The sequence below is a fragment of the Melanerpes formicivorus genome, unplaced genomic scaffold (assembly GCF_026170545.1).
Source record: "Melanerpes formicivorus ecotype bairdi unplaced genomic scaffold, bMelFor1.0.p_v2 SCAF_38, whole genome shotgun sequence".
Lineage (NCBI taxonomy): Eukaryota > Metazoa > Chordata > Aves > Piciformes > Picidae > Melanerpes > Melanerpes formicivorus.
In genome coordinates, this window is record NW_027142390.1 from 5,567,450 (window position 1) to 5,579,871 (window position 12,422).

General features: G+C 48.9%; 1 protein-coding gene across 1 annotated transcript in view; it reads right to left on the reverse strand.

The window, feature by feature from the left end:
- Positions 1-12,422, reverse strand: part of RBM6 (RNA binding motif protein 6) — a 66,110-nt gene that overhangs the window by 31,757 nt on the left and 21,931 nt on the right. Inside the window, exon 6 of the mRNA XM_068157982.1 lies at positions 5,674-5,747. Within this exon, the coding sequence (XP_068014083.1) occupies positions 5,674-5,747 (74 nt within the window). The remainder of the gene's footprint in view (positions 1-5,673; positions 5,748-12,422) is intronic.

The window sequence follows — 12,422 nt, forward strand, 5'->3', positions numbered from 1 at the left end:
TAGAAAAACCAGGTTGATGGGCAGCTACCAATGGCTGAAGGAAGAGTGTGTGAAGTCTTTGACAGATCTCTCTTAACCTCCTGTGCCAAAAGAAGGGAGACTAAGAGGATTCATATGGCTTGAACAGTTGAGATGACAGAAGATGCTGAGATGACAGAAGGTCCAGGGAAGTATTTTTGGTACCACCATTTTTTGACAGTTACACTTTACAACAAAAGACATCCTCCTCTGCTCCAGGAAGGCCTCTGTAGCACACAGATCCAGTCAGAGCACTTAGCAGCACATCACTGCAGGATACACACATGCACACCCACACAGCAGCCTGGTCACAGGTCAGTGCAGCAGATCCCACTGCTTATTCACAGCAAGAGTCTGCCCAGCACTGGGAGCCTCCCACTGCAGACTTCCGTCCTGATCTCAGCGGCTCACAACTCCAATTCCATTGCGGTAAGATGCAGCCATTAGTGGGACACCAGAGGGAATGAACAAGTGATTGACTCAACCTGTCAAGCCTCAGTGATGTAAGAGCAGGGTAAGCTCGTGACATGGTCACACACTGAATCAGACACACAAAAACCCCACCAAATCAGCTCTGCTGCCTGGGAATCCACTCATCTGATTGCACGGCAGCCCATGGAGGAAACTTTCCATAGGTCACTTGGATCATTAAAATGACTCCACAATGTGCATGTTTCCCACTGGGAATGCTTACAGAACATACACTGCCTAGTTTTACAAGTTTCTCTTCTCTCCATTCTCTCACTCAAAGTGGAAGGCTCCAAAAGCTAATCCTAGAAACCCACAGATAAAGCACAGCAGAGTTAACTAACAGAGGCAAAAAAAGATGTGTCCTAATGATACAACCTGAGCAAAATCCACACACCTAATATACCACAAAAGAAGCAGAAGATAACATCAGCTGATAGTTCTAGGAGGACATACCAAAAGCAAGGCCACCTCTAGCCCTCTAAGCCTAACATACAAATGGATTTCAATTGTCCCCACCACCCTCAGCTGCAGGTTAAAGCTGAAGAGATGAAGTGAGGTTGCCAAGCGAGTGAATGGTGGACACCAAACAGCCCATGAAGACACACTTGAGGCAGTGTCATCTCCCTGTCAGGGGGGACATCCAACAGAGTGAAGGAGAAAACATGCCAGACTCCACAGCTCAGCATACCCTACCAAAAGGAAAACAACTATTTGTGATGCTCAGACACACACACCTTCTCTTCAACATTGCCAACACACCCCTTGCACCATGGGCTTCAGTAACTACCCCAACGCCACAGGTCACCGCCTTCAGGACAACTGCAAGCTGCTGCTGTATTTGATTGGTAAGCCACTGAGTTGTGACTGGTTACTGCAGATCTTTTCAGGACAGAAAGTCCTCAGCTTTGCTTACTTGTCATAACATCTTGTGGATTTTAACACCAACAGCTACAGCAAAAAGCTTGTGAAGTCTGATCTGTATGAGAAGCTCTGTTCACACGAAATGCAGAAAAGCAGGGCTGTGAATGGATAAAAGGGGACAGGCTCAGGGCAGGAGAAACACACACCTGATGCTTCCAGTTGCACAGTGGTGGGATGTGCTCAAGTAAAGTGAGCACCCACAACACTCAGTAAGAATCCTTACCCTCTCCAGCAAGAAACAAGCCAGGAAGGGAGGGATCACTTCAGCAAGCTGAGCTAGGACCCCACAGTACTGAGGGGAAACCACCATCTAAATTGTGTTAGCTGTAGTGCAGGAAGGCTTCAAGAGCAAGTCTTGGAATAACTGCTCCAGCACATGCCTGGAGACCTCCACCATAATGTGCTTTTAAAAGTTCATGCTATAGCTCTCCCATTTTTGCCCACTTTTTGAAGAATCAGGAGGAAAGGATTATGAAGATGTTAGTTACTAGCTACAAAAGGCAGGAAATACTCATGCTGCCAGTGCTGCTAATCTTGGGGCCTGTGAGGATTTGCAGACAATACTACACAGTCAGACAAGACTAATTATTTGCTCCTAAGCTAAAACCCCCTTCTGCTTCCATATGTGTGACAGCCAGCTCTACCTCAGTGAAAGCAGTGAAACATCTAGGCAGCAGAGACAGGCTCTGTCCACATCTCCTCCTTCACCTGCATTGACGACAGGTGTCAGCACCACAGAGGGTGCTTCATTTCCTCACATCCAATAACAAGCTTATTATCTGTGTTTCTTCTACAGATGAAGGAGTTCAAAGAGATACCAACATCCCTCTTGGAGAACAAAAGGCATGGGATGTATTCCCAGAGTTGCCTCCAAGAAGCCAATCTGGTGCCCCCAGACAGAACACTACAACACTAGGGGCTACATCAAGCCTGAAGGCAAAGCAAACACAGGAAGACAAACGCCACACCACACCCCAACCTTCCCAGAATGAGAATAAAGGAGGGAAAGATTATGTAGGAGAAGCCACGTGACTTAGTAGGCAGAAACCCCATTTTCCATTCAAAAACCTGTCTCTCCCCAACAGAATAGCAGCCCACCACAGACAGAGAAGAGGTCTCCTCTCATCAAACAACAGCCAGCTTGTAACAGAAGACCAACAGGAGCATCACCAACCAGCAGGGTGCAACCAGGGCTGCACCCAGGTTCTGAAAACAGCTCCTCAGCCCGTCTGGAGGCAAAGAGCCTCCCAAAGACAGCAGGAGAGTGAGCAGCTGGTGCCCAGCGCAGCCCAACCTCTGAACTAGCCACGAGGGCCATCCATCATGTCCCACAGATGTTAGATGGGACCCCTGAGCTGCGCTGAGTTGCCTACGCAACACAGGCAAGGCAGAGCAATTCATCAGGGGAAGCAGTTTTGCTATTCGGCTGCGGCAGTTAACACAAGCGGAAGGCAACTCTCCGGCACAATGAGGGCGACACAGAGGATGGATGTGCCCTTACCACAATGGGCTGAACAGAAAAAGCCCCCTCAGCTCCCAGAGGTCACATACACGTGTTAGTCTCACTGCACAGAGGGAGTTGGACCTGGTAAATCTGTAGTTCCCAAATCTGGGAATGATCTTGAGCGGCTGCTGCTCGGTGCTGAATCTAACACAAGGATTTCACAGCGGAGGAATTACACCATACAGGGGTGCAGCAAATCGTTCTTTAGGCAGGGGTAGTTAAAGGGGTATTAAAGAGCGCCACAAAACGCTGTCTCTGCAAGAGCTACTTGTTCCCAGCCCACAGATGACTGAGAAAGAGGCAGGCTGACTAGCGAAGGACTGGGATGTCACTGTGGGCTGACACTGTTTTGCTATTTATGCTCTCACAAGCAACTGAACTGACAGGGATAGCTGATAACCTTCTGAAAATAACTGAACTACCGAAGACTCCACCTCTGAGCTAACACAGATTGGGAGGGGGGGGTGGGGTTGCAGCTTGTGAAAAATGAAAATGCAGATTCTCAATCTAAGCAGAATGATCTTAGAGCTCCAGCCTGGAAGAAATTAAAGTGGGGTATTGATTGTCAAAGAACAAGTGAATTGCGTAACTCCCTTTCTGAGTATCTCTATTTGGCTTTCACTGGGAACATAAAAGTCAGCTCCCTCCCTTGCAGCAGATCAGATACAGATGTCACTTTCCTTTTAATTAATTTAAATAATGAGAAGGGTTGTGGGGTTGGTTGTTGTTTTTTTTTTTTTCCCCCACCTTCAATCAAGATCAAATGAGGGAAATTAACCTATGTAGGGCAATCGAGAGGTTGCAACCCACCTGCACAGATTCATATAGCTTGGGTCACCCCAAAAAGCAGATTTATTGCTTCACTAATTACAAACTACTGTAGTTCTATTAAAACACAGTGAAGATTGGCACATGCAGGCTTTGGAGATGGCCCCCTCCAACCACTCCATTGACCAGGTTTCCTCTGCACACATGCACAACCACGTACAGCAGGAAGGGAAAGTGGGAAACTTCATCCCCTAGCTGGTTTTAACATGGCCTGGGGAGGGCGCACAGCTGGGACCATTAGCCCCACTGGCAGCACCCTGATTGAGCACTGGAAGGGAAACACAGTGAAAAGTTACCAGGCTGGAGGTGTAGCTGTTGCTGGGGGAGTTAATGTCAGCTGCAGTTGAACACCAGCCACAATCTCCTCATGTGCATCTGATCTGCTAGGCAGCTCTGGGCACTCGGTGCAGTTTAAGGACTGGTGCTTAGAGGCTTTTTGCTGTAGCAATGAGCCAAGTCTGATCAAGTCAAACACCTTCCCAAGTATGTAAAGATGCTCCAGATAGAAGAAGGGGAAGAGCAGGCATCGACAACAGGAAAAAGGAATTCCCAATTTCCCAGGTATTTGGGAATTGCTCCCACATAGGGAGACATCCTTGCATGTGAGCAGAATTGTGGGGAGGATATGGAGAGGCATCTGGGGGAAAGGCGTGCCATACAGAATTACAGACTCCCCACTGACAACAAAGTAAATTGACAACTGTAGCTAGACTGAAGGGGAAATAGAAGTTGTCACTGATGGCAAAAGTAATTAATTCTGGAGCCTTCTCTCTCTCTGTGCTCACTGCCACCACCCCAGTGGGAATGTGCCAGGCTCTTTCCCAGCAACAGAATCATTTCTGCAGAACATTTTTGTAAGTTGCAATACCTCTGTAACTGAAAATAGAGGCAAATGTGAGCGCTTAGTGGGACCTTTGAAACCCCAGCTGTGAAGACTCATTAACTGTAAGCACATTTTTGCAGATACACAGCTCTGAATCTGACTCATGGCTCTCCTCCCCTGACAGTGAGGCTGGGGATTCAGGTAAAAAGGCTTCAGATAATTGCTATGGATTCTTACTCGAGCAGAGCAGGAGGAAGAAGGCAGCAGAAAGGGGACTTAAGGGAGGTAGTGAAGGATGGGGGAAATCAATCATTTTATTGGTTTTTCATGAGTGATCCATCACCTGCAGGTCTAAGACACAGGGAGGGTGATGTGACCTGGGAATCTATGTCTGAGCTAAGAAATTTTATGCCTCTCCCTCATGCATGGTGGACAACAGCTCAAGCCTCAAACACCAGGCCAGAGCAAAGGCTTCCCTTGGCTACTTACTGGGGACTTGAGCCATTCTGCACTTTGAAGGGCTGGAAATGTTCAGATTTACCAGGTGCAACTGCACATAGGGTAGGCCTCACGTTTGCAGCTCCAGCTTGCCAAAGGACAGGATAGATACGAGGGAGACACACAATGAAGGCTCTCTCCCACACGAGGCAAATGGAAAAGCAGAGTGTGCAAGTCAGAGCTGACTCAGAGCTGCACAGCAGAGGCCTCCCCTCCAGCCACAGCCGAGTGTGCGCTGGGAAGTTCGGTGCCAGCAGAGCTCCTCCCCACTGCAGTTCAGTGTTGAGTACAAAAGCAGCAGGGCCAAAACCTGCGTTAGGAGACTGTCAGCCACCAGGCTCTGACTCTGCCAGTGCGCTGACACACACAAGGGAGGAGGCAGACCACTTGGTGTCCAGCAGCTGCTCCATACTGACATTTCTAAGCCTTTGACCAGCTTCTGGAAACGACATTTAAACCGCAGCGTTTGTATATCAGACAAGAACAGATCTTCCTTTGAATGGACCAAAACCAAAATAACCTCATTGGCTTTCCACCACCCCACCAAAAAAAAATAGGTTAAAAAAAACACAACACTCTTCTAGCAGCATTGACCGAAGTGTAAAGCAACCTGGTTGGCTTCCATGCATCCGATGGCCTCTTCCAAGAGTGAAAACTCCACGCAGACATAGCCATAGTCGTAACCTGGGGACAGCATTTAAATACAGACGGGAGTCATGTTAGTGCCTTGTCATAAAGAAAGCCACATTCAATATTCAATTTCCCTTTCCCTCCAATGACACACCCTCTAACCACCACCCCTCTGCAGCAGAATGAAAAGGAGAGAAGTCAGGGACTAGCTGGATGATGATTAACTGTGCAGTTTATCATGAATGTTAATCGTGCAGTGTTCCCACTTCCCCTTTACACAACCCAGTGGCAGGCACACCCTTCCTCAGGGCAAGGAATAATTGCTTTGTTGGTTGTTTTTTTTTTTTGAAGCATAGTGATTTTCCATTGCTGGTTTCACACTTTGTGCCACCTTGGAGGCCGTGCTCTCCAAAGCAAGCGTTGGTAAGTCATTTCCGAGTACCTTGCTGCAAACGTATTTCACACACACAGCCAGCACTTCAACTGGGCAATGTATCAGAAAGAGCTGACAGGAGTCCTTTGCCTTTGCTATTTTTCCTTCAATACCTGCTTACTTTTGAAGTCCAATCCCTTGGATTATGAAAAACTGCGGCAGGGCAGGAATGAGAACACCAACTTTCTCATTTTGGTCTAGATGTTATTGCACATCTAACAAGAGAGAGTGGGAGCTTATGTCCAGATGCAAGAAACTAAGAGAGCCTTTACTCTTCTCACTCCTTGGAAAGCTGTTATCTCAGTCAGCAGCAGAAAGGACCCACTGATTCAACTGTGTCTTCCAGTTACCTGTGCTGAAACGTTATGTCCCACAGCAAAGTGCAGAAGCTAAGACCATCCCAAGAGCCATCCTTGATGTTGAAACTAACTCCAGGAACTGGAGCACTGTGGAACAACCTAAAGTCATAACCTCACCCTTGACATGCCAAGGCCACCTCACTCCAGTGCTTTCCACATGATCATAGGGTGAGATTCTTATATGTGGACAAACAGCAAGAGGAAAGGCTTGGCTCCCTCCTCCTGCTGCTCCGCTGCCTGGCGAGTGAGGGCAGAGAGAGGAAAGCCAGTCTGCATGTGGACTGTACCTCTCCTACAGATGCACATCTTACACTGGGATCTTCAAACCAGGCATGTACCTGGTTCCTACTGCTTCAGCCCCTCACCTTCCATGGGAAGTTAACTTCACACATGCTTCTTTCAGGCAAGGCTGGAAAACAGCCCTCATCTCCCCCAAGATTACAACAGAGAACATTTCCTGTGCTCTCCAATTCTCCCTTTGCTGTTTCTTTTCACCATCTTTGCACTTAACCACATCAGAGACAAGGTCATACAAAACTGTTTCATCATCCAATCCTAGTGATTGTTTTTTTTCACTCTGGGAGCTCTTTGCACACTGTTCTAACACCACAATCCTGACTCTGCACATTTGCCTATATAATGAGACTCCAGTTTGAACCTCGCTCCTCCTCTACCTCACACAGGGATTTATTCCCCTTGCCTGTGTTATTTTAGTCAATACAATTAGACCAGAGGGAAACTCATCAATCTGGGTGCTTTTCAGCTCCCTGAAAGGCGCAGGCCAGCCGCACACCATCTGTGCTGGAATGCAGCTAAAGCCACCTGATATTCTTACATGAAGTGGGCACCTGCAACTAGAGGTAGTTTCAGCTGGCAGCATCAACAGAACCAATTTCCCCCAGCTACCGCTGTAGCTGTTCCCCATCCTGCTCTGCAGATCCAGCCACACTCAATCACACTGTGAGAACGAAGCAGTTCCCTCCTCAGCAGAGAGCTGCTCTCCAGGAGCAGTGCTGCCCCTTGCTGGGAGTCTCTTTTGCATTCTGGGCAGACACCTCTGCCACTTCACGACGCAGCGTGCAGGCTCGCACAGCGCATCTGAAAGGCTTATTCAAACCTACAACCCCAGGGTCGCTTCCTTCCCTCCTCTTTAGAAAGGGGCTGCACGAATGATATTTGTTCAGCCTATAAGGCTCCTGATTGGCCTTCACAGAGAGGACTTTTGAAAGCTGCTGTAATCAGCAAGCCAGGATCAGAGTGCTCTCTTATTCCCATGTGCAGGGGAAGTCGGGGGTCTCCTGACAAATTGAAAGCAAGAATGTAGAAGTTTCCACTCTGTTTACTCTATGATGAGAGGCAGTTTACATCCTGCTCCTGGTGAAGTGAGTGAGTGGTTCAGACATGGACTGAATCCAGTATGACACAACTGAGAGTGAAACTCCAAATGTTACACATAGGTACAGAAGCTGAGACACTTGGAGGAATGTACTAGAGGACCTTTCCAAGCATTACATGGAGATGTAAACATTCAACACATTCATTCCAACCCCCACAGACTTAAGGAGAAGATCTCTCCTTGTGCACTGTTACTTCTGCCCTCCTCCATCAAAATCAGCCCCTCCCTAGCAAGCATCGCTGCAGCAACATGTACAGTGAGAACCAAAAGCAGAAACTGTGGCCCCATATCCTGCCAAAAAGCAGTTTCAGGCCACTTGTTCAGCTCTTGTGGTCAAGTTGCAGAGGGACAGAGTGTTCTGTAATCGACTGCAGGCTGTCCTTGCACAGAGAGCAGTGAGGCAGTGACGTAAGAGGACAGCATCCTGGAGCTGCTCCTCCACTCCAAACCACCGAGGGAAGGTTTGCGGGGGCCTGACACATTCCCCCACCCCCAGATCCAGCCCTTTGCATTAGATACAGGCAGGCTCAGTGTGTGAGAACTACAGAGCAACATCAGCCTCAGACTGGATGAGGCACTTAGTGCCATGGTTTCGTTTATCAGATGGTGTTGGGTGATAGGTCGGACTCGGTGATCTCAAAGGTCTTTTCCAACCTTGTTAATTCTGTGTTCTGATAGCACTGCATCCCTGTTCTGCCCCCAGCTGCTCCAGGGCAACCTTGCATTTTAGATCACGATGGAAAGGCCACTGAAATGGAGGCCTGAGGAACAAGGCTGCTGCTACAGAGTGCCTTCCAAATGCAGTGCTTGCGTGATCTGGATTACTCACGTTACCCAGAGCACAACACTTGAAACAACACTGAGTGACCCTGAGGCTGGCTCTTAAGGGGAAGCAGCTACAGAGGCTATTGCTACCAAGTGTTGTGCCTCTCCCCTGACTCCCCCCACAGGGCTGGTTCAGCTCTGTGCAACATCTGCCAAGTTAGCATATTTGTGTTTGTGAAGCCTCCAGTGTTTGCCTGTCAGAATGCAGCGATCAGCTGCTGCTACCAGAAGCAGGGCAGGGGATTTTGACAGAAGGGTCAGGCCAGGCACATAACAGCAAGAACTGGTACAACAGGCAGTCCAAGGTAAGCTATCCTCCCCTGTGAGCCACTGGTACTCTTCAGGCCGTAACAGTAAACCCACAGTGACTGAAACAGCAAAGCAAAATCACTGCTGAAGACCACAGTGTAGTTTGGTGGGGGGCTGTTTGCATAAGGTGGCCTAGATTCATATGCAAGGTTTCACAGGAAAACATAAATCCTAGCATCTTCCTGAGATGATCTTTCCTCCACTGATTAGTATGGTACTATAGTTTCAGAGTCCAGAAAAAGAAGAAACAGCAGAAGAGAGCAAAAAGTGCTTTGTGTTTTCAGAGCAGGATATTGTATGTAGCCAACACAGACTGTCAAAAAGGAAGAACACCAAAATCATTACTTTCCCCCAGGCAACCTCTGAACCTGCTGCAGCAGAGCTGCACTGTTCAAGTGTATCATAGACTCCTAGAATGGTTTGGGTTGGAAGAGACCTTAAAGATCCATCTAGCTCCAACCCCACCACCATGGGCAGGGACACCTTCCACTAGACCAGGCTGCCCCAGGCCTTGCACATACAAACAATCATAGAATCATAGTATCATTCAGGGTTGGAAGGGGACCACAAGGATCATCTAGTTCCAACCCCCTCCCATGGGCAGGGACACCCCACACTAGATAAGGCTGGCCACAGCCTCATCCAGCCTGGGCTTAAACACCTCCATGGACAACCCATTCCAGGGCTTCACCACTCTCATAGGGAAGAACTTCCTTCTCACATCCAACCTGAATCTCCCCACCTCCAGCTTCATTCCATTCCCCCTAGTCCTATCACTACCTGAGATCCTGAGAAGTCCCTCCCCAGCCTTCCTCGTAGGCCCCCTTCAGATACTGGAAGGCCACAATTAGGTCTCCTTGGAGCTTTCTTTTCTCCAGCCTGAACAGCCCCAACTCCTTCAGTCTGTCCTCACAGGAGAGGTGCTCCAGCCCTCTGATCATCCTCCTGGCCCTTCTCTGGACACCTTCCAGCACCTCCATATCCCTCTTGTAACAGGGGCTCCAGAACTGGAGGCAGTACTCCAGGTGGGGTCTCACCAGGGCTGAGTAGAGGGGGAGGATCACCTCCCTTGCCCTGCTGGCCACACTTCTCTTGCTGCAGCCTAGGCTCTGCTTGGCTTTCTGGGCTGCAAGTGCACATTGAGAGCTCATGTTGAGCTTCTCATCCATCAGCACCCCCAAGTCCCTCTCCTCAGGGCTGCTTTCCAGCCAGTCCCTGCCCAGCCTGTGTTTGTGCCTGGGATTGCCTTGACCCATCCTTCATTGACGTTCCCACCTCAAGCTCAGCAGTTGTCTGCACTGAAAATAGAAACAATTGCTTAATATTCAGGACTAAGAACACATTTAGAACTTCAGGAAACATTTGAAGGAGGAACATTTTACCTCTGGAACAGATGTGCTTCAGTGAAGTGAAATTTGCCAACAAAGAGCAGGTCCCTGGGAGCATGCTGTGGTTTGGCTGAAAAATCCTGAAAGCCTGACTTAAAATTACTGTTCTTCAGCTTCAGATAGAATCATCAAAGTCTTGGAATTTAAAATAAGGCTTGTTTCTACATGCACAGAGCTTCTGCTGAACAACTGACACATTTAGAATTTACAGAATAAACCAGGTTGGAAGAGATCTTCAAGATCATCACATCCAACCCATCATCCAACACCACCTGATCAGCTAAACCATGGCACCAAGCACCCCATCCAGTCTCCTCCTAAACACCTCCAATGATGGTGACTGCACCACCTCCCTGGGCAGCACATTCCAATGGCCAATCTCACTCTCTATGAAGAATTTCTTCCTAACCTCCAGCCTAAACCTCCCCTGACACAGCTTGAGACTGTGTCCTCTTATTCTGGTGCTGGATGCCTGGGAGAAGAGACCAACACCCGCCTGGCTACAACCTCCCTTCAGGTAGTTGTAGACAGCAATAAGGTCTCCCCTGAACCTCCTCCTCTCCAGGCTAAGCAATCCCAGCTCCCTCAGCCTCTCCTCACAGGGCTGTGCTCCAAACCCCTCCCCAGCTTTGTTGCCTTTCAAGTCAACATCTTTCCTAAACTGAGGGGCCCAGAACTGGACACAGGACTCGAGGTGTGGCCTAACCAGTGCAGTGTACAGGGGTAGAATGACCTCCCTGCTCCTGCTGGCCACACTGTTCCTGATGCAGGCCAGGATGCCATTAGCCTTCTTGGCCACCTGGGCACACTGCAGGCTCATGTTCAGCCTACTGTCAACCAGCACCCCCAGGTCCCTCTCTGCCTGGCTGCTCTCCAGCCACTCTGACCCCAGCCTGGAGCACTGCATGGGGTTGTTGAGGCCAGTGTGCAGAACCCAGCACTCAGATGTGTTAAATCTCATGCCCTTGGACTCTGCCCATCTGTCCAGCCTGTCATGGTCCCTCTGCAGAGCTCTCCTACCCTCTAACAGATCCAATCTGTTACTTCATGATGTTTTGTTATGTCAGAGATCTAAATAAAGGAAAACCATAGTGGTGTGTTCTGAGGGGCTGTAAGGATTGTTTAGCCTGGGAAAGAGGAGGCTCAGGGGTGACCTCATTGCTCTCTACAACTACCTGAAAGGTGGTTGTAGCCGGGAAGGGGTTGGTCTCTTCTCCCAGGCAACCAGCAGCAGAACAAGGGGACACAGTCTCAGGCTGTGCCAGGGGAGGTTTGGACTCGAGGTGAGGAGAAAGTTCTTCACCGAGCGAGTCGTTCAACATTGGAATGTGCTGCCCAGGGAGGTGGTGGAGTCACTGTCCCTGGAGGCGTTCAAGAGGGGATTGGACATGGCACTTAGTGCCATGGTCTAGTTATAAGGTCTGTGGTGACAGGTTGGACTGGATCTTTGAGGTCTCTTCCAACCTTAGTGATACTGTGAATAGCTCTGGAATTTTAAAGGCCCCATGAAATGATCATGCAACTACAGCAGCCCTGACTGTGCCAAAGCAAAGATACTTTTGGAAAGAAGGGGTGATGGCAACATGACAAAAGCATCCAACTCGAGAGGTAATCCAGCTCCTGGACTGCAGGAATGAGCAGGAAGTAGGCCATGTTACTGCCCACCCCTACAAGCTTAAGGCATCAGGGAACCTTATCAAAGAATGGCAGCATTATTTAGGTTGGAAAAGACCTTTAAGATTGAGTCCAACTGTTAACCCAACACTGCTAAGCCCACCACTAAACCATGTCCCTAAGTGCCACGTCTACATGCCTTAAAGTCCACAGTGAACCATCACCTGCCTGCTCAAAAACAACTGCTACAAACTCCACCTGCTGTGCTGCCATAGGAACACATCTCCCTGCTCTGCCCTGGAAGGTAAGAGCATGGCCTCCTGCTAATGTAACTCTGTATAACACCTTGCCAAAAGGCATTATGCTAAACTGGCCAGCTGGGCCAGCAGGAGCAGGGAGGTTATT